Raw genomic sequence first — 24095 nt, 5'->3', positions numbered from 1 at the left:
TTTTGGTAATGTTCAATTAGTCACTTGCCCTGTTGCCACTGTCCAGTGCTCATGGCTGGAGAGTATGTAAGATTCTGCAACGCCATGTCTACCTTTTCAGATAAATAAGACATAAGGGGAGAAGACACATTAAGTATATCCTCACAAACAGAACACTAACGTAAAAAAATAATCTGATCTACCTCAAACATTCTGCTCTAACAAAATATTTCACAATATGACGTCTGAAAATTATTATTGATGTGACCACATTACATTATCAATAGCGCTGCTTCAGGTTTGATATGCTACACTGATGAGCACATTAAGTGCCAAATTCCGCACACACACCCCACACCCCCCCAGCATGGATCCAGGTTATGTCATTGCTAGCCCACAAGCTGGAAACTCATAGCCTCTCCAGTTCTCAAAGACAGAGGTACTGGAGAGTACGGGACAAGGTTTGAAGTTCATCACTAGCTAACCTTCAGTCAACATTTCATTTAAGGTTTGGCTAGTGGTAAGACTAACTTAATCATCTTTAGCTAGGGAACCTATGAAGTTTTGGTGGCTTACACATCTCGTAGCTGTCGGCTCTGCAGTCAAGAATAAATTAAATTTCTTTCACTGCCTAGTTCTAAGAGACAAACACTTTCTATTCTGTCCACCTCATTTACCCTTTTCTATCTTAAACTTTTCCCAAAGAATATTCTAATCTTTGCCTCATGTTTACATCCTAACTGGAAAGACGCATTTAAATTTGTGCTGAATGTTTAAACACAGGATGTCTGAAGAGGTTGATATGAATAGAGTTTTAAGTGTGACTTTGCAATACCCCAGTCTTCTCTCTTGACAGGCAATTTGGTTTACTAAAAATCATAGATGTACATACTAAACCATATTTGTGAGCAAAACACACAGGCTGGAGAAAAACTTCACTTGTGTGTAAAAGATTGCTGAATATATTAAAAAAAATTGATTTTGAAGAACACAGAAGGTCACAAATCACATGGCTGAAAAATATAATAGGAAATTCTGGATTCAGGCATTTGAATAAAAGCCAATTTGCTTCTAGCTGTGTTTCAACATATTAAGTAGTTCTAATTCCTCCCAATTCTTCTTGTCCTATGAACAGAGAAGCACAGAATTCATTTGTTGAGAGACAATGTAAAGTTTCCAGCATAGGAAGAGGATATCCAATTCACAATTATTTTTTATTTTTTCCTCTTTTCATCTAACAGAGTTACATAAATTAGAAACGAGGTTTGACTTCCATTCAGAACTCATAGTTAGTTTTCATAAAACTTAACCGATGTACCTTACATTTTAAAGGGGAAAAAAATCCTGCTTAGAACTAGCCGAAGTTAGTTTTCTACATCTACAAAAGACAAAATCTGGAATATGTAGTTTCTCCATTTGTCCACGAGCCTTTTAAACAATAATCCTGCATCTCAGCTGGTGATTTTTTTTCACCAATAAGTCAAGGAAATACATGTAATTATAAAGTTACTATTTTCAAAGAGGGGAGTAATCCTTTCTTTATCCACTGGTAAAACAGCTTGTAATTATTATACAACTGAGAACAAAGATTTGTCCACAGAATCCTGCTAAATCAAGACAGATTTGACTGATTAAAACTCTAGTCATCAAGACATTTGTGATACAGTACGTGCAGGCAAAGAGTCTTTAAAGTGCAGGTCACAAATCTGTTAGATTTATGGGAATAATCATGAACCTTCTGTTGGAAAAACGTTCAAAATGGAAATCCAAAAAAGTGCTTGTCCCTTTTGCTCCTTCTGAAGTGTAAAATGTTATCAGTGATGTTTTAAAGAGTCTTGTGTAGCCTTATTACTTCCACACTACTCATTATTAATTTAAAATCCTCATATGTTTAGATAACCCGGTGTGAGTCCAAAGAAGAACAAAAAAGATGATTGAAGGATCCAGAGGGATTGATTTCTGAGGAAAGATTAAAAGAACCAAATATGTGTATATAGACATGTATTTTGCTATAGTTGGGTGATTAAGGAGGCAGAGAAAGCAGAAGTTACGAGCTAACAGTTTTTGAGTACAACATTTGGAGGCTGTAAACATCATGACTCTTTGTTTAGGATGAACCGATGGGTAACACTAGGAATGAGAAAAGGAATGAAAAAAACTTTTGAGATAAATATTATTGAAAAGTGGGAGTTTGCTGTATTATTCTGGGACAGAGTTTCCTAAACAAAATGTAGTATTGCTGTCTCTGGAGTCAGCAACTGGGAGAAGCAGTTGTGCCAGCGGAGGTTTAGATTGGGGATTAGGAAAAATTTCTTCACTGAAAGGGTGCTGAAGCACTGGAACAGGCTGCCCAGGGAGGTGGTGGAATCACCATCCCTGGACGCATTTAAAAAATGTGTAGATGTGGTGCTTAGGGACATGGGTTAGCAGTGGGCTTGGCAGTGCTGGGTTAATGGTTGGACTTGACCTTAAAGGTCTTTTCCACCCTACATGATTCTATGATTCTATTATTGCAAACTTTGTAAAGAGTAGAGCAATCACGGGAAGATGGTCACAAAAGATGTTTGCATTAAAATCTATGTTTGACACTGAAGATTCACCTTCAGTCTCAGTGGATGAAGCAGCACACGACTCAAAGGTCACAGGCACAAGAGGAACAGGCACCATGCAGATACCTCTGCAGGGCTTTCTGCAGCCCCAGGCAGCAGCACTCCTGCTCCACAGCTACTCTTCCAGACAACCCCCCCAGTGCAGTAGCACTGGGACTCTCCTCATTCAGCCCAGGGACTGCTTTGCCTCTTGCAATCTCCCAGAAGTCACATTAAAAAAAAAAAAAAAAAATAAAAAAATCACCCTTACTGTGTACAATCGTGGAAGTATCAAAAGTACTGAAGAAAGGTCAAGAAAACCCAGTGGCAGACCTAGCAGACTCCAGTTTAAAATGAGCAAGTTGATTTTCTTGTTTCTCTTATACCATTTTCAAATACTGCAATAGAAACAATTTGCAACTATCTTGTTCATGAGGAAATCTAACGGCTTTTCCAATATCTTCACTTAAAAATATAACAGCTAACAATAGATGAGAAGTCTTGCAGATCTGACAGATAAACTTCTTCCCAGCTATGACAGACAGGAAAAGCTACACAACATTGCCTAGAGCTGATAAACAATGAGATTTTATATTATGAAACTTTACTGCTTCTACCCCACATCCATCAGTCTCTCCTTCATCCATATTAAACTATCTACGTACTCTCTTAAGGTGTTTAGTGGTGCTGCATCACCCAAAGATAATCCTCACAATTCGTTTCTAAAATCCATTTTAGAGTACTTAAATTTTCCTGCACTTACCACAGCAGAAGTTTACCCATGTCAAACCAAGAACACACTCTGGAAAGCATTCAAACCCTGCAGTGAAATGCACACAGAACTTCTACAGGACAAAATTGCATGTCACAGGCTGTGGTCTCCACTGATGCGAACTATGGATCGTGTAAGGAGGAATGGGAAAACCCTGCTTTCTCATGGAAGGTGAAACAAACAGCCCCCTAACCAACAGGCTTCATGGGCAATCGGTATCTTCATGACTACTGGTGACTTTATTTTTTGAACAGGAAAAAGTCTGATGTACTCAGATTATTTTTCCCTCCCGCCTCCATCCTAGTGTTAAAATTCACCTTTGTTCTGTGTCTCAGGCACATAAAGGGATGCATTTCCTCCTTTCATCACCATTGCTAAGTGATGGGACATTTCATGTTATTTGCACACACACAAACATGAATATTGATTTAAATTAAATCAATAGTTGATTTAATTATAATTTGATAATAAATCAAAAATAGGCCGTAAAAAAACCCCAACCAAAATCAAAACAACCCAGAAAAACCTCTTTTTTTCCAAACCTACTTAGCAAAAAAAAAAAACTTTTAAAGCTTACCAGGGTTGTGTGCTGATTTCAATCAAAGCACTTTTTTGTTCAATGGCAGAAGAAGAATCTCCTTTCCCCCTTCAGGGCACTTCTAAGAAATTAGACAGAACTCCATATCCACTGCCGTTATATCAAACCCGGTAAATGCCCAAAAGCACTTTTTCTTACCTCTCTATTACTTTTTTGTTTCCACTTTAACAATGCTGGATGTACTAAAACCCCAAAGTATTCCTTACAATTACCAAATCTGTTTTTTAATGGATTTTAACTAGATTGGGTATTTCGGCAGAAGAACATGTCACGGGAATCTCTCTCTCACAAATACTATTTCTAAGATCTTTCTTTTAATTATGGTATTGGAGTAAATTTAAGAAAACTATATGTTGCTGCAGGTTTAGCAGTAATGGAATTGCATTCAATAAAACAATCATTTGAAAAAGAAATAACTTCCAGTAAACAGAAACTTGCATCAAAATAATTTCTATTTGAATTGCAAGTCTTACAAGCAAAATCATAAAGCTTTCACTGCAAAATTTCATTGCTTCAAGTACCACCAGGGACCAGGAATACAGAAATATGTAAGGAAAGAGTTTATTGACTTCAGGTCATGCTATGGATGAAAAATTGGACACATTCTTATTGTGTGGGACTAATCTGTTTAGAGTTTAGAGATCGAAGAAAGCCAAAGTGGATTACTGTGCACCTGAGGAATGACTTTTGTCTGAAACCATTAGCACTCACCTTCCAGCCTGACCACCAGAGGTACTTTCAGCTCAAGCTCTCGGCAGGCTTTGGTAATACCGTTGGCTATAATGGCACAGTTCACGATCCCACCAAATATGTTCACAAGTATTGCTTCAACCTGTAGGAAAGAAACAGAGTAGGAAATTGGTGGGGGGTTTGTGTTTTGTTTGGGCTTTGTTTCTTACAGAAGCACAGTAAAAGATCCAAACCAGGGTACAAATTCCCCTCTGTCACGTGGGTTCTCATCTACGGAAGGTGCAAGTTTCACATCTCTACTCAGAGAACTTGATCCCGAGTCTACTGTTTCTGTAGCATGTAGCAGTGATTAATTGCCTTGGTCTAAACTGTCATGGTCATTAATGTCATAAACACATTATTACATTGAAAAGGGGAATTTCTACTGAGAAGTATAAATAAAAAGAGATTAAACTATATTTTAGATTTTTTTCATGTATTGAATAATCATCAGATGTTGGAGCTCAGAAAGCACAGCATATGAATGCGTGGTTGCACATGCAATGAAATATTTATGCAGATATTTCACAAACCAATCTGGATACGCATTTTATCATAAGCAGTACAGAGGAAAAGGTAATATACACTTGCCCTGACTTGATAAAGAGGAGTAAAAATCCCTTCTGATTAACGAGGAGAGGCACATAATGAAGAGCATTCATTACAACAGATTAACTGATAACCTCAAAAAACCTACTATTCATCAGATTCTGGAAACCGAGGTTCCTGCACTACCCTTCACAACATACAAGACGTTAATACACGCAAGATATTAAAATAGTTTCTTTCCATTTAGCAACGTAGTATAATATTGAACCCAAATTCATATACAAGGCTTCCCACCATGGCTTGTAAATCGAGGGGGGCACCATACAGATGCAGCTATGCTGTTTCTTCTTCCACATGGGGGCTAATCCACAGTCTTCAGGGTACTCTTAAAGTACGCTTCACGGGGTGTCACAAACAAGATTTGCAAGACTCATGTTGACTCAAAAGACGACAAGATAAAGAAGGGATTAGGTTTGAAGGAATGAAATATCACTGGATTTCACTTGTGCATGATGTCAACTGCAATTATGCTTAACTCATTGCACAAGTTGAACAGATTCACTTTGCCCACCTCCAGGTAACCAGACTCATACCCAGCACCAAGAAAATTCCCTGCAGTCACACATGTTTATAGCTCTGTGCAATCAGGTTTAATATTTCTCTGCAGACAAACCATGACAATTAACTCCTGTGATGTGCTGTCACACACACAAATTGAAAGCTCACCACTGTTGGCAATACTGCCATCCACATTGCAGCAATGGAAAAGGAAAAAAAAATCTCAACACATACTTTACTTCCTACAAGAAATCTCACTCCTTGAGCAGTACCCTAGACTGCAAAAACATGCAGTGTTTGCATTGCGCTAGCAAACTCCAATGCTAGTACAACAGTTGTAAAATGAAGATGGCAGCGGGGCCATCTCATTGACGTCTCTTGTATCACCTGCTGCTCCTTCCAGCTCCAAGACTTTCCATGATGCCACTCAAAAAGTGGTTAGAACAGTTCCCATCTGACCATGCGGGACACGGCCCGATTTTCTCCTCTCAAGCTTATTAGACACCAACTCTGTCATTAGTTTTCCAGTGCTGATGCGCTAGGATGTTGCCTGCCCCTGCTACTTGTCTTCTCTTACTATTTGTGGTGCAGTAATCCAGTTAAGATTTGCTCACTCTTCTGGGCATCCTGATACTATAAACAGAATTCATGCCATTGCAGTTCTTCATTTCACCTTTGCATTTTAACAAAATCCTTAACTCTGTAGAAGCTACCAGCAGTGAAACCTTAGAGAGCCCCTTCACTGCCTCGCTCCTTCTGCTCGTGCACATGCAAACACTCTTTGTGTTACGAGGTAAAAACATGTAAAGAAAAAACTGAGCCCTTCAAAACTCTTACCACATTAACCCTTATGGTAGAGAGATATCTATGCAAAGCACTTTGATGTTAAAATACACTAGTGATGGATTCTAGCAGCAGGACAAACCACAGTCAGCATCCCATCCTCGCTAATGCATGCTCCTAATTCAGGGACATTGCACCAGGCATGTGACAGATCAACTTAACCAAGTGTGTTTACATTATTAGAGATAAGGAGGAGGATTTTATGCCCAGTACAGATATTTTAATTCCTAATGCAGACATTCTCATTTAAGGATCTGCTTTTCAGCTTTCAAGCTGAATTCTAATCAGGACTTCTAATCCATTGGCAGCAAAAGGGGAAAAAAAAGTTGAAGGAAATTAGATGCAGCTTGGATAATTGATGTTTGTATGCTTGGCTTTAATAAAAATACACTGTTAAATTAGAGAGGAGTCTAAAAGGATTCAATCAATAAGAAACTGAATCAGGTAGAGAATTCAATCATGGGTTTTATTGTAATCTTCCAAATAAGCCAAAAGATCAGTCCAAATGATGCTGAGATTCACTTTAACTTTGCTGAAATTTGTGAACATTGTTTATATATGCTTCTGTAGCCTGACTAGATCTTGCATTTCCAGCTGAAAGAACTTTAAAATTCAGAGCCAGTAGACGGATGAAAAGGTTTTCAGTATTTCATGTGCACAGAGAATGCACAATCTCTGTATTATTTAAGTCTGCAAGAAAATAAACCTCCCATTGTATACCATTACATATTAACATGCATATGGACTATAAGACATACCAAGGAGAGGGCAAACTGTCTACATACAAGAGAGGTTACTTGATAGCATTATTATTCTGATAACTATTTTCATTCAACAGCTTGCCTTTAAAAATTATTTTATATTTCAGCAACATTAAGGAAACTAAAGATAGCACTGTATCCACAGGTTAGGTTCTTTCCATCCACCAAAACAATGGATATATACACATAATAGCACGAGGACATCACCATCAATAGCAGAAACAACCCGCAGTCTACCAGCTCTAAGCACCAATGCTGGGAAGCAAAAGTGATAAAAACTAAGAGTGCTGCATTATCAATCTCTTCATGCTAGATATGGTATTGTATTGTGGTGAATACTGGAATACCCACTAATCCCACTGCTCCTAAATACTATGTAAACATATATGTAGACACAGAGGTAGCCTTTTCTCTCTTTATATAAGAAACTAGATATATTTATGTACATATATATATTTATATACAATCTATGTTGCTTTATTAATAAAAGTTTTAATTTACAGGGCTTTTTGTTGAAGTGAGCCTTGACAAAGCCTGCAATTCTGCTTTGAATGTTTGGCATCAAAAAAACCCACCCCAAGTAAGTGTAATTGTATGCTAAATGAAACAATGGTGCTAGGTTACTGTTAGAATTGTATTGGATCACCGACATAATATGCAAGGCTGCCAGGTTCCACGCAACTAAGGGCATTTCACGTACAGCAGAAGCAGCTTTAGCATACCTGCCTGAACTCTAAATATATATATTTATATAGTGTGTGCACATTTGATATATTTTCTTCTTTATTTTTTTCTCTAAAATGTTCTTAGTCTTAACAAAATGTACGCTGACATCTGATCATCATACATTTAAGGATTAACACAGGCAGCACATAAAAGCATTCCACCTTTCCTACAACCCATTTATAAATCTATACACAGGACGTCTTGCTGTCTGCAGCCGCTGCCCCCCACGTTGTCTCATCTGATGACAGCAGGAAAGACTTGCAACAGTTTTCCAACTACCAGCAGTGTCAGATGCACACCTTGTGACTTCTTTTCCCTTCTATGCAGACACAGGATGCATGAACACTCACACAGTGCAACTACAAATATTATTATAAAATCACCAATATAATCTCTGACCTTGCTGTAAATTGTTGCACTGAAGCTCAATTCATTTATTTTAGTTGAAAACAACCTATTCAGGAACTGTCAGTAAAACTACATCTGCAGCAAATTAAAACTACGCTAGCGAAGAACTTGCTTACAGTTTGCTTTGATTGAAACCTGAAAAAAATGCCTTTACATTTGAAGCTAACTGAATTTATTGACCACTCCTAACTCTTTCATCAGCTAAAAGTGCACCCAGACATTACAAAGCAAACTATATTTGTTGGCTCTCTTCTCCAGGATGCCCCAGGTCACATCTACACGGAAGACAGTGGGTTTGCATGGTACAGCTGGCAGACATGCTCCTGCCTGGGGGCTTTTAGCATTTTTTTGAGGTTAAAACATGTATCATGTCTCCCAATCCTTCTGATCAGCAGAGTCTAACTTTGTGTCTGCAAAACCAAGTTCTTTTACAAAACTAAATCATTAGGTTGCCAGAAAATAAATAAGAAAAGCAAGCCAGCCCCACACTGCCAGGCATTTGTTTCTTCTCTCCTTCCTTGAACATAATAAACAGCAGTGGAAGAGCGGTATCTCAAACATATCAAAGAAAGCTCACATTGCAAGATGCTGGGAAGCAGGCACTGAAGATGCAGATGTATTCTCAGCTCATGGAGGGAAAGTAAAAGGGGCTACAACCTACAGCCCGAACCGGATAGCCAGTACAGCAAACACACACAACAAGCCTGACAAGCCCTGCCACTTAAGACTTACATTCCCATTCTGATCTTCAGAGATGCTTAGCACCTCAGATCCCAGGGAATCCCAGTTAAAAAGAAGGGTATTCACCAGTTCCAAAATGAAATATCCAGGTTGTGGTTTGGCCTTGCAAAGATCCATTGGCCTTCGTAACAGCGACGTGCAAGAGCTTCTTTCTCACAGAGCTGGAAGACTGTGGGAACCTTTCCCAACAGCAAAGCATCAAGAACAGCTGCAGCTGAGAGATGTGTAAGGCAAAACACACTCAGAGGAACGCAGCTGCCAAGGGCAGAGAATCCCAGGAGTGCATATTTAATTGGCTACAGGTAAGCAAGGAAATTTGTCTCATTCAACTTCTTAGAGGCTACACATTGACAGATTGTGAAAGAAATCTTCAGCATGGCAAGGAGAAAGTGAGTCTCCTTGTTATCTCTTTTGGAGACACAGACACTGAGGCAGAGAGCTGAGGACATTTTTCCAAACCTGTTGGAGATGGTTGAGTTTACCTGGATTACAAGCCAAATGCTCTTGTGTTCCACACAAAGATCTATTCCCATGCCTTTTAAGAGGTAGGTAGCAATACAAAGAAAAAGAAAAAATACCAAAACAAAACCCAAACTACTGGGTAGAATGGGATGCATAGTTCTTCACTTTAAATCCAATAAGGTATACTCAATCCTTCCTATTATTCCATTGGTCTTTATTATTCATTCATTCAGTTAACAAAATTTGTTTCAATGTGAAAGAAGCAGATTATCTCCAACTCTCAATACAATGTAATAAAATGTAATAAAACAGAGATGCCATAAACTTGCATCTTCGCTCTGTATCTTTCTGCTCCAACTGATAAGTCAGATGCAAACATTTTTAAAATGTCTCTATATTATTATAACTTGGACCGCAGGTCAAATGTAACTTTTTCTTATCCAGTTTTGAAATATTACTCTAATCCTCTAGCTTTTCATATCAGACAGCATTTATGGTTCATTTGAAAATAAAGATTAAACATACCGTATCAGAGCAGTATGAAAGATTTACAAACACAAACCCAATTGCTTAAAATATCCACTAGAGGACAGTGCAATTCAATGTGGAAAAGGAAGATAAAAAATCCCCTTGGAGAGAGGAGCAGGGCGATTTTTCCTAGTTAAAGCCAAACTATCTCATTTGACTTTAGCAAAATGATGCAAAATTTTATTTTGCCTCTTGGGGGCGGGGGGGGGGGGGGGGGCAGTTCTGAAAGGTGATAAATTTAAGGAGGCTGAATCAACAAAAAGCAAAGCAAGAAAGCTTGCATTCAAGTGAAGAAATACTGAAACAATGCAATTTTGAATGTTTTATACTATTCTAAAATAGATCAAGGTTTAAAATTCACTAGTAATGTACCCTTATACCATAGCAGGAAAAGAACTCCGATGAATCTCCAAAACAAAATTCAGATTTTTCTGTCAGGGAAGACTGGCTGACAGGGAGGAAAAGCAGATTAAGGATTTTCTCCAATGCAATTTTTTGGCCTGTATTCAAGAGGTTCCTGAGGAACAGAAGCCTCACTGAGCACCAACACCCTGTTTCTGTTACACCCAGTTGTTGTATGTTAAGCCCTTCTCTTCCGTGGCCGGTGAGATGGCGGTACCGGCCCCGCACTGCAGGACGGCCTTTCAGAAATGCGGCTCCTCTGGTGCCACCCTAAGAGTCCCAGAAACCACATCTTTGCAAAATCAAAATGTTGTAGCTCCGGTTTCTGGTGTGCTGATGTCAGCCTATGGCCTTCAGTCCTTCCTGCTTACAGAGAATTCAGGACCTAGAACAGGATACAATTTTATTGGTTTTTGCTGGTTTGAAAATGATTCAGCAACAATCCTCTGCTAATTGACCAGAGCCAGGTTGTGGCCATGCGATGGGGTAAGAAAAACATGTAGGCAAGCAGAGTTCTGTAGCAGGGAGGGCTCTGGTGCTCCTCCAATACATAAGATAGCTCCTGGCATGGAGAATCCACCAGGAACACGTCTGTCCTGGGATTTGGTCTCACTCCTTTGTAGCACTGACATAAGAAAAAATATTAAGGGATCAGAGCCCATTAAAATAAAGGTATGAGATGAAATTAGGACTGACAGATTATGCACCACTGTGCGGTATTGGAAACAGTCCCTGGAGACCTTCCTTTGCCCAGCAGCAAGGAGCCTGTCTTTTGGGAACAGAAATATTCCAATTCTATACACAGAGTCTTCCTCAAATTCCAAGATAGCATGGGAGGCAGCAACATGACCTCAGGAACCTTCATTTCAATGTTACTTTTCATCAAGCCGCATTTTGGGAACATTTCCTAATCTGCAGGGCACGTGCTCTGCACACCCGGAGCCCTGGCACAAACACATGCATCACCATAATGCCGTCATTCCCGTGCAGCCCTTGGTATGCGATCACACTTCAGATGTGTTCATGAAGATACAAACCACCACGTGCTTTCTATGCCTGTGCTACCGCCTGGCAAGACATCAGTCAGCTCCTGTCCAGAAACCATATACGCTGTGCTAATACAGCCCAGAGTGTGAGCTAATTAATCCTACTGCAGGATACAGGAAGAGCAGGCAAGCGAGTGCCTGCAGCCATGCAGCCATGCTCTTTCTGATAGGAAGCACAACCACTTCCTAATGTAATCCTTATTTATGATAATAAGGGACAAGGATAAGGAAAGAGAGGGAAAGAAAAATGTTGAGACCACAATGTACTATTCTGAAATGTATTTGAGAATCAGCACAACAGCTTTTAGTATTGTTTTGGGAATAAAATGGAGCTGGTAGTTGCTAGAACAATTGCCATTTTTGGTGCCAATACAGGAGGAGAACTCTTGCATCAGATCATTGGTACCTGGAATAGAAGTACATGAATTTGTTCTGACTATCATTTAAATAGCTGAGCTTCAAGGGCATTAAGCCCCTGGACGAGCAGATCACAATGCAGACCGATATAACATTAAGGGACTATGACTACCTACATGACCACGTATTGCAAGACTGAAAAACCCACACATGATCAGTTTGTGTGTGTCAGATGAGACTGCAATACTTCAGATTCCTTTTAATTTCCTCTGTATGCACACAGAACTAAGGTAGTTGCATGTCTAGGTCTGATTCGGGGGATTTTATTGTAGCAAAAAGACGACGCCCACACACCCCATCTCTGGTAGGCATATGCAGTAAGCACTGGTCATCGGGTACTTGGGGAATTCATGTTATCTGACTGTACCACATTAGCATGACGAGTTTTAGGTACTCTTGAAATCCACTCATGGAAGTTAGTTTATACAGTAGCACAACTGCAAGTCGTTCTTCCACAGCAGCAAAGTCTATAAAAATTGATTCAATATTTGCTGAATTTTGCCCCTCCATTTCAGTTTAATTTCTCAAAGGCACATAGTACAGTTTCTCCAACATTCTTAGTATCTAAGTCCAAATCAGATTTTTGCTAAACAATAATCAGCTTTCTGGAAAAAAAAAAAGATGATTGCATTGCTATGTTAAAGCAATGTGATATAACAGGTAGCATGGGGTCCTGTTATTTCAGCAACATGCTATGCCATGGGGATGCATCTGTGTACAGTTTCATCATACTTCAGGATGTGTTAAAAGGCAAAAGGCCAAACAATTTTAAATCATTTGAACAGAAAAAAATGCAATATTCCTTAAAAGATGGAGTGCTTGGAGAACACTGATATATGATCAAAAGGGAACCACTGCAGTACACAACCCACAGCATGTTGCTGTCAGACGAATTGTTCTAACAGTAAGTTACACTGGTCACTGTGCTGCGGCGTCTTACAGACACTTGGAAAATTACCAAAACTGATGCTATTAAACGATACGATCACAAATATCGACAAAAGGGCTTGACTAAATAAAACTGTTGATTTGATGACTAGTTCAAGTCTTCATGTTTATTTCAACAGCCACATAAAAATGTATGTATTATGAATTTGGAAATATCTTAAGGTGTGCCTTCTCTCTACTTGTTGGCCACTGGTTTGATTTTGACGTAAGTCCAGCCAGAACTTGCCTTACTGTAAACAGAGAGTTACTTCGTAATTCAAGGAAGTAAAAAAACAAACCAAACCAAACCCAAAACTGCACCAAGATCTGAAATCTTGATATGAATAATATTTGAGAACTGCTAGTAAAATTTCCAAACAAAGCACGACATCTGAACATGTCACTTTAAAACTATTCTAAAACATTTTTTTTTTTTAATTTGCTTCTGGAGTCCCTCCACATCTGATAACTATGTAGCCTTCAAAAGGCACATGGGACCCTATCAAACCAGCTTATCTAACTGGAGTGATCTGGAGACACGGCGAGGTTTGAGTGAACACCGCCACTCGCCAGAAGAAGGCACACCTACGGCTGATGAGAACACCCACAGGTCTACTAGGTGTCAAAATCTCATGCTTGTGCTCTGAAACATCTGTCATCCACTGTCTGGAAACAGTAAAAACTAATTTGTCCTGTAAGATACTGAAATTATATTTGCTCATGGCAAGATTACACCACCTTTCTCTAAAGAATTTGGCAATGGCTACTTTCAAAGCAATGACTAATGCAAAACAAGTTCTATCAGGTCTGTTCTGGGTCTGGCAATTTTTAGAACTCCCAGTCTGCACAGTGAGAATTGTGCCCAAAAAATCTCAAGTACAAAATTGAAAGGACTTTTTGTAAGCACACTTGATGCTTACACTTTTCTTACACTATGAACAAAAAAAAGCCCCAAAACAAAAACAGGAGTCAAAAAAGTAACAAAACTTTGGAAATTATTAGCAAATGAACTATCAGAAACAGTTTACACAGACAGAAAAATAAGATCCTAAAGGCATGGCCATGTATACAAAGTTGGCAACCAAAAAGTCTGATGAATATTGCTAACTTCTAAGGAAGGCTGAAAAAAAAAAAAGGGCAAGCCAATCATCATGGCTTTGCATTTCTGCTCAGGAGAACAAGAAAAAAAAACTTAATCTTTAAAACAGACTTTGATTTTCTCCCCATATTGAAAGCTAGGAACTCACTTTGCATGAAGATTTCATCTTCTGTTTATAGAAGGCACAGGAACCTAGGAGCTGGAATTTTAAGAGAGACTCCACATGTTGAAAGATTGACACTGTAAGACTTCACAGCACCAGTCATCTGTCATTTCTTTTTCCCATCATTACATGTTCAGCTCTACACCTTGTTTTGGGTAAGGGACAGACCCAACTGCCACTTTTCAAGCCATCGTGGCAAGGGATTTATTTCCTGAAACCAACAGTCATCAAACCCTATCTTTACTCGCTCTTTAGAAATAGCCTTAGAGATACAAATACTGTATTTATCTAGACTATCAAAATACTAAGTGATCATTCCCAACACAAGGGAGTAAAGAGATGAAGAACAGTTACTTTTGTGCTCTACAGACTTGGGATCTTCCTATTCTGTCACCTGAGAAACATCTTTGACATGTATTCCCCAAGCAGGAGAGAATGAAATGCTACAGGAGCTCCTATATAGGTCACACTGCCTTTCCTACTGAGACAACAGCAACTTCTAAAACGGAATTCTGTGCTTCAAGAAGCTTAATTAAAGTATAAAAATGCATTGTCATGGGTACTGTACTGCATATACACATCTGAAATCTCCAAATAATTAAAATCTGTTATTTTATGGAAACACGGTATTCATAAAAATGTGAATTACTGTGCTTATTAGGTTTCAAATTACTACCACGTAAAAATCAGCTCACTATTAACAGGTCAGTAAATCAAAATAGAAACACTAAATCTGAGAAAAATATGAAGAAAAGTGACAGATACTGAACAAGCTTCATATACAGTAAGACAAAATAAACTAGGAATTTCCATCTTCGAAAAGGAAAGCTGAAGGAGGACATCCAGCAAAGACTGCAAGTAGTAAGAGAAAAAAGGAACAGGGTGCAACCACTTTGTACCTGCCTCCAGGTAATTTTATTTCTTAATCCTTAGTTCTTGTAACGCCAGAGGTAGTGAAAATACAAAAGGGGTTATTTCACTGTTATTTTTAAATGCAGCATACATTTATTGTGTGAAACTAATTGCCACAGGATATTGCTTATGACAAAAGCTTACATGAGTTGAGAATATACAGTAACAAATACACCAAAGACTCGTTAAGTACAAGGATATCAAAGATCACTAGAAAGCAGGGAAAATACCCCAGGAAAGCACCCTCAGACACTTGTTGTCTTCTTGTGTTCTTCTCCAGGAACCTGCTTTTGGCCACTACTGGAGGAAAAAAGATCAGATCGAGACAGATCTAAATCCTACTCAATGCAGTTACATTCTTCCATTAGAAAAAAATGTGTATCCATAAGTTACAACACCTATACACTCTCCCTGTCCAAATTAAATCACAAAATAGTTAATGCTTGAGTCATATGTTCCTTTACCACTTTCGGTGATTACCATACTGTCTAATCTCAGCAGTTACCACTTAGTACGATTCAGGTATGTGGTCTGGACAAGTGATTAGAATGGGTGATTTTGATTACTTCTCTTTTCATTTTAATACAATCAATTCCCTGCTCTTTCCTATTCTTTCAAGGATAGGAGCCCAATCAGCAGACGGGAACCTAAATTCATACCTGTGACTTTGTCCACATGGGGAACAAGTTTAAGAATAGCTTATGTATGCCCTCTTCCTTTTGCTTCATTAAGCCTTCTCATCAAGCAACTGGTGCTCCAACAGGGAGAAAAGCTAGTTCCCTACGACGTTACCAAGCCCTAGATGGAAGACAACATAAGGAGAACTTGGACATTTTCCTTGCACCTTGCTAAACTCGGCCTGCAACATTTCCTGACAGCAGAAGGAGATGTGGGGCAGCTTACCACCCATCAGCTCAGACTCTTTCAGCAGCAGCTGACCATCAGGACTTGCTACCACCTCAGTGTTAGCGAGAACTTTTGTTCCAGAAATGTGTCTTCCAAAGACCGGCTGCTCTGGCATTATATATTAAAGACATTCAGCTCAGAACAGGACTGCTGAAAGATAGATAATGATCTTTATCTTCCGCAAGGTTTATATAAAGTAATTTAAACTAAAAAAAAGTGACAGTTTAAAAATTAATGACCAGTAATAACATCCCCACAAATAGGATGCTAAGCTAAGAACTGTATTATTGCAAAACAGGATGACTCAGGAGTTGACAAAGTGGTTCTACATACTTTTTGGATTGTGTTATTACTTGCAAAATCAAAAATGCAACATTTTTTTCTTGGGGGGTGTGTGTGTGAAATCAGCCTCTCTGACAAATAGAAATCAGTGATGTCACTTTAGTCCTCCTAATAATTCAATCTATCATCTTCATTTTCAGTAAACTTTTTCCACCTATTTCCTGCATTAAAAAAGGGAATCACCTTCAGAGAAATAATTATTCGATAATGACCTACCAGCCACTTTTCACAAATTTATCAAAGTATCCTGTAATAAAAACAGAGCTGAATGTTTTTAACCACAACCCCAAAGTGATACAATCGGCAAATCTAAACTGTGAAAGTTATAAAGCTACATTAAGAAACAGATGGAGTGAGCATAAAACAATCACAGATAAGCCAGCATAAAGGAACTTAACTTTAGATTAATCAAGGTTGAGATGCCCCAGGCAGCCATGGGGAGTCACACACATTAAAATTAAAAGCAGCAGCATGTAAATCACAGCCTGCTTCCTATATCTCAACCCAGTTCTGTACAGAATAACACATGGAATTGTAGGTGTCTCTGTTAACCATGTTCCCTTGCTTCACAAGTGATTTTGCAGTATGGTCAAGGAAAACACGTAACTCCAAAAATGGCTCTCCTATATACCTGTTAACTTCAGTGAGAATTGGAAAAATCTTATGAGGATTTTAAACTCCCACATTAAATTGCAAAAAAATGTCAGAACGAGCCTCAAACACCTGAAACTACACAAGATGAAAACAAGCAAATAGCCAGCAAATATTCAGTTATAAACCCAACCATCTATCACACAGCCAAAAGCTGTCACTTGGCTTCAGGAGCAGACTTTTTCTAAATTCAGATTTTCTGCAGTGATCAATACTGTATTATATTGGCAACTTAACAGTAGTTCCTTGGTGTAGGAATCCAAAGATAAAAATAAAAGAACCAACTCCAAAACAAAAACTATTTCAGAACCTTGCTATAGTGCAAAACTCAATCGCAATATTTAATGCCAAGCAAACAGATAAGACCAGCAGTGCCTCATACCTTTTGATCTCAAAATCAGATAAACGAGCACATCCAAAGTAGATTACTTATTCTACAATTTGGTAGTACAAAAGTGGAGTCACAGGTTTATATCTTCTTGTGGAGACTATTTTTTTTGTTTGTTTTTTATTTCACTGCTGGATGATCCACAGAAAGAAAAAAATTCCCATTGTCAGAATCTATTTCATCACCTGAGAAACACACCTTGTGCTCCGATATCACACAGTAACAAGAACCAATCACGATCTGGGCTAAGCTGTAAAAGTCAATTCTAAGTCTATATTTCAAAAGAAAACAATACAAATGGTTATAAGCAAGGAAATTAATGCAGGCAGAAACAGTTTAATGCATGTATTGCTTGTAGTTTTTGTTAATTACTTTTTAAGTACTTATGCACAGTAGTAGCTAAAGAGAATTTGAAAGAGATTACATAAAAACGTTTCCAAGTGGGTGTTTCACGCTGAGCCACAGTCTGCTGTAGTAGCACTGATTAATCAGGAAAGCCTTGCCTTCACTTTCAAGGCCCTTAATGGCCCGCCATAATCTCATTCCCACGCTCTCTTCAAGCATCAACAGGGTAGGTTCCTGCCTACACTCTGTCCTGCTAGTTGATGGCTGCCACCAGCTAAACTTAAACAGTCACGTTAATGCACTTTGCCATATCGGAAAGAAGTTTTCCATTAAGATTCCCCCGTGCAACTCCACTGACACTTTTTAGTCATGACATCTACAACCCCCCCAAAAACCTCATGGGCTGACAAGGGTAAGGCTCTTGGCAACCTGAAACCATTGTGACTGTAGCTCTCAGTTTCCATTTTCCATCTTGGACCCTACTGGAACTTCACAGGTTCCTGTAATGGCTTTAATCCAATTAAAGCACGAATGGAAGGAGAGAGGAGCAAGACCTTCCTTTATCACCCGATATGACTTAGCTGTAATGCAAAATCATATCCTAGGACAGTCAGCTTTTTGAATTAAAGACTTGGTTTTTATTCTGCATTGACATACAGTCTGGCATGATGTCGTCCTGGTCCACCAAGAGCCAATATAAAAGAAAAAAATACTACTACTGACACTGTACTGTAGCAGCAATTAACCCAATCCAGCAGCTGCAAAATGACAGTGGCTCCACTGTGAACTAATACACTGGCCCTGAAAGCAAATCCATGTGTGCTTCGTGCTATTGCTTTTTAATTCACTGCAGTTGTCATTTTAATGCTACAATTCACCTCCACAGGAACGCACTTCAAACGAACACAGGCACTCGCAGCCACCCAGCACAGCGACGCGTGGTTATGTTGTCACCAGTGCTGGCCCTAAACAAATACAGATCATAGCTCTGGAATGTCGGCAGGTGACACGCGGAGGATGCTCAGAGGACCTTATCCATGTCCTTTGAAAGGGATGGGAACTCAGCGGTTCTCAGTGGCATTTGCAAAAAGGACAATGGACGAATTGAACACCTTTGCAACAAGTCCCTATTCTAGAAGGCCCTTCTTTTTTTGGGTGGAAAACATCACCGATACTCAATTTCTGGGAGATGTCAGTCCAAAGTAGACTATCATATTTGGCCTTTAGGGCACCAACACACAGCTGAAGAATTTCAGTTGAAGAACGGCTTCTTGTACTTATTATTTGATTTGATAAAGCCATCTACCAATTAAGCGTGGACACACACTAAAAAACTCAAGCCGAGTACTTCTGAAAAGCCAAGATACCCTGCAGCACCCTCAACAGCTCTCACCTTGGTGACACCTTTGAGTGTTTATAAAGAGCAAAGGAAAGGACTCTGGTTTACTTCTGCCTAATTAAAATGTTTTAAAAGAATTTAATTACAACATGCCAAACCACACAAATGTAAAGATCTTTCCTACAGAGAATCAGTGATGAATTGAATGATTACTTTTTTTTTTTTTAATCAAACTGTTGGCAAGCGGTGTGGGTTTCCTGTTTGTAAACAACCACATGAATGCTAAACATATTTATTCACAACTTGACACGAAATACAGCTCTGTAATTAATCATTTCCCTATCCAATTCAGCAAAATAAAAACCCAAACTTGTACCCCTTTCTTATTATGAAATAGTCAGTTACACATAAATGAATAATTATCGAAATTATCAACTATCTACAGATGTGCAGCTCTTTTCAGTCCAGACAATGGCATACCCCTGATGCATGCTGGTAATCTCGCACACATTCACTTCTTCTTTGTTTTAAGTGAGAAAATCTCCTTACATATTAAATAAGCTCAATCATGGCCTATTAAAACTATTGTTTCAGGTTATCTATTAATTGCAGGCTTCTCCATCTATATTCAATTCTACGATGCCAGCACTCTTATTAATTGAAAAATGCCTGCATGAGTGGGTAAAATGTTAAAGGCCATGGTTTATGACTAATTCTGTCAAAATAAGGTAACTCTTAAAGTGTGAAAAGTTGTCCTTGGAATTAATGCTTGAAATTTTGTCTTATTTTAAAAACATAAAAGCTGAGTTTCAGATATATATATATAAATCATTATAGTTTATTTAATTTCACAGGCTTAAATAATTTGCAAGAATAGTTTGCTTACCAAGAGATATTTAGATCTGAAAGAGTGTATGATTACACTTCCTGTAAAACCTTGTTTTCATCTTCTGAAATGCAACAATTCAAAGTCCGTAATACAAAGACAGAGGAAACTACGTTGCTTATGTTAAAAGATTAAATTCTTTGTAGGAATGTTATATTAATCCAAAATAGACCAGAAATGTAATCTGCTGCTTGAATACAATTTTGAATATTGTGGCCGCATTTGTACGCTTTTTTCTCCACTTAAATGGGCAAAGTAATTTTACAAGTGCTTTACAAACTCATTACGTTCAAATGGAATAAAAGTAATACGCAGGCATATTGTACAAGTGACATCTCTGACAGTCAACAAACTTCTGCTGGTAAAATAAACAAACAAAAAACTACAAGACAAACAATTAAGAACACAAAAGATGTGCCAAGACCTGGATTAGAATAGCATGATGCCTTCTTTCTAAATGTTCTTTTTCATTAGTTTACTCTTGAACTAACAAAACACCAAATTTCTTACAGACTTAATACAAGAATGCTCCAGAAGTCTAATACAGGAACTTAAATTCAATGACTTTGTTTAAATACCTGTAACTCATGTACAGTATTGCAAGATAGTTTTCCTTGGTGTGATGGAAAGAGGAGTGGGAAAGGAGGGGAAATGATTAAAATTTATAATCCATGAAGTCAACCAAATGATTCTTGAATAACAACAGATATAATGCATTTGTTATCAAAGTTTCACTTTGTCATTTGTCTTCAGTGTCTGCAGCTGACAGATATACTCATTTATAATCCTTTGCCAGTTGCAGACTGGCAAACTCTTTTGAATTAGTCCCTTGACTTGAGCCTATGAATTAAATTCTTTCCACAAATGACTGGGCAATGTTTCAAAACTTTGCTTCAAGATGCCCAAAAAGTCCTATATCATACCTAACAGAGAAACCAGCAGGCTATTCCCTGGTGTTTGCTGGAATGTTGGTTCTCTTCAGATTTAAACACAACCTGGATGAAAAAATTTAAGAAGTGTAAAATGAAAAGTATCAAGAAAATCTCTTTGCCCTACAAACTCCTTAACAGTTCCATTTTTGATCTAAATTAGAAGCACTTCTAAATCTCCAAGGAATTTCATTAAGTAGAGCGCCCCAAAAAATTTCTTTGCTTTTATATCTGTTCCACTGCCTTTAATTCCTTCTTGCCATAAATGCCTGAAACAGGTTGAAAATTGCTGTTCACATCAATGAAGAAAAACGCTCTCCCTTTTGGAGTGACAAACTCTTTTCTTTGTTCCAAAACCAAGAGTGAAACACTATTGAAACTGCATGAAGAAGAATATATACTTAAAAAAATATCTACACATTAAAGCCAAGGTACGGTGATTACTGTATCACTCCTTTCATTCCGGATTATTCTGATTATATGGAATTAGATTGTTCACAAAATCCTCTATGAGCACATGATCAAAGCTATCTCAGAAATGCGATGATTACCAATTGCCACTCCAGGCAACACATTGCTACAGACAAAATTGATGCAAATCAGAAATGAGAAGCACTGGAAAAGTGCCATAGGTCCTTGTTGAAATAACCAGTACATTTTTCTCATAAATGCTCAACTACTTGACAGTCACCATTTCTTGATTTTTCAACTAGCCGGATGACAAACCCCAAATATTTGATTAACAATATATCAAGAGGCTTTGGAATTCAGAATTAGAGAATGAACCGTTTCAGCAAGTTGGGGCGGCTCATGCATTGTAATTAAAGTACACAAGCATTTGTAAAGGTTCCTTTGCAAGAGATTATCAAAGTAGTAACTCGATGTGGAAGCAAAAGCATTGCCAGGGATTAAGAACAAGACAGGTTGGATTCAGAAAGCAAAATGCAGAACAGAAGGGTCAGTATTCATTTTGGGAGATATCTAGCAGTGCGTTCACTAGCAGTGCGGACATTTCTCAAGTTTTCATTTAAAATACGTACAAGTACACTAGAACGGTGAGAAGTCATACAGCCAGTGGTCCAAAGAAAGCAAGTTAATTGGCTAGAGCCGACAAAAACCAGAAGGAACAATAATACAGCAGTAGTGAAATGATCCATTTTACCAGTTCCTGCACTCTGTCATCTGTGAATGTATTCCTCTGCTCAGGTAGAGCAGTGAGAGTCTTGTACACGCCAGTGTCTATTCATCCTGTCAAAAAACCAGCACCTGCTCAAAGTCCAAATAATCAAGTTTGGTTAACCAAGCACCTAAATACATGTGCAAACCTCTTCAGTTTTCTATACATTTTCAAATATTCAACAAAGCAGAGACTAGCAAAACCTCAAGCAGATTTTTTTTTTTTTGCAACAGATTCAAATAGTAACAGGTGTGGTACTTCACAGGGCAATCAATATACATATAATTGTATTTCACTAATCCTTATGCAATGAATAGATTTACTTGTTCACATAAAGAGAGCATTCTTTTATAATCACCACTATCAGAAGAGTACAGGGAATATATAAACCCATTTGAAATAAAATGTTGCCATTTAAATAATATTCTCAGATTGACCTTCACAAATATATTTAATCACTCCAAGCATATGGATTTTATCATTGAAAAGTTAATACAAAGTTTTAATAAATTAAAAAAAAAATAGTTCAGGAAGTCTGAATAAGATTTTTTATTTCGGGTTTGTAATTGCCTCTTATAGGGTTTCTCTAACCCTTCTCTTTTAAGTAGCTATTTGAAAGTTACTGTCAGATACACAATAACTACCAGAGATGACAATTCTGATCCAAACTGGTAAAGCTTTTGCTCATGTCCTGTATTTATTGATTCTGTATTCTTTTCTTTGAAGGACAGGCTACTTGGGGTACAGAAAGCTCACCGTTTGGTGTTTCAAAGGAGGCTTATTCAACACCATTCTTTAATGCAAATTGCTAAGGCAAGACCAAGGACGTGACATATCACTGTCACCAGGAAGTCTGGAGTCTCAGTCCAAACAGTTCCGTGCCAAGTTAGTCATTGGGTTTTTGCACTTATTTACAATGAGCACTCATTCAATGTCATCATCTCAGTTATTTTTCTGGCCTGCACTCAAGTTCCCATAAAATTTCCCTTCCTGCACAACAACTATGGTCCAGTTGATCACCATCATAGCCTGCCTCTATTATTACCTGCTAGGCTTTGATTACCAGGACCTCAGCAAATCCATTATCGCTGATTTCTTCCTATGGCTGCAGCTGTGATGATGACTTCTAGAAAACACTGGAACCGGCAGAAAATGCTGTAGTTCTACCCTGAGAGCTTGCTGCTTTCCCTTTGGTATAAAATTCATGCAAGAGTTACAAAGCTATTTTTGAAATATTTTTTTACTCTTCAGGCTTCAAAATCAAAACCCAGCAAGCCCTTGGAAGTCCTGGTTGTATCTGTCTGAACTCTCTGACCACACACAACCCTGTGGAATTGCAACCCTCCTTTATGCCCCACATTTATTATTTGACGAATGAATTCCACAAACGCATCTAATGGCAAATCATGGTTCACATGAAGGTGGCACTTAAATTCTTTCAAACATTTTACAGCCAAACAACTAAGAATCTACCTGTTGTGAACTCACAAAATCAGACAACTGCCTTGGTCAGAATCTACATTTAGCTACAACCATTGGTTGTAGCATAGGCAGGACAAAATCTGTTAAAACACAGAATTCTGCCACAGTTCAGATTATATATTGCTGAATACAGATACCACTGGGATGGATGTTCGGATTCTCAGTTTACTTACTGGTTATTTTCAGGCCTTCACTTGTATGGCATGCATTTGTAAGCATTCTCCTAAAAGCATGTTGGTCTATCCATATAGCAGAAAATATGCATGCACACAGTTGAGCACTGCACACAGCTGCAAATGTTAAGGCTCACATACAAACCCTCAAAGAAACAAGAACCATTTTATTGATTTCTGGATAGCTCTTTTGGTTTTCTAATTATGAAAAAAGCTACAGGTAGCAGTTTCCTTCAGTATGACACTGAAGGTGTCACCTGTTTCTCATT

The 24095-nt window shown here is 38.3% G+C and overlaps 1 protein-coding gene across 1 annotated transcript in view; it reads right to left on the bottom strand.

The window, feature by feature from the left end:
- Positions 1-24095, bottom strand: part of SUCLG2 (succinate-CoA ligase GDP-forming subunit beta) — a 131741-nt gene that overhangs the window by 5026 nt on the left and 102620 nt on the right. Inside the window, exon 10 of the mRNA XM_040589831.1 lies at positions 4649-4769. Within this exon, the coding sequence (XP_040445765.1) occupies positions 4649-4769 (121 nt within the window). The remainder of the gene's footprint in view (positions 1-4648; positions 4770-24095) is intronic.

Source organism: Falco naumanni, chromosome 4, assembly GCF_017639655.2.
Source record: "Falco naumanni isolate bFalNau1 chromosome 4, bFalNau1.pat, whole genome shotgun sequence".
NCBI lineage: Eukaryota > Metazoa > Chordata > Aves > Falconiformes > Falconidae > Falco > Falco naumanni.
This window is presented reverse-complemented; position numbering and strand designations above follow the sequence as displayed.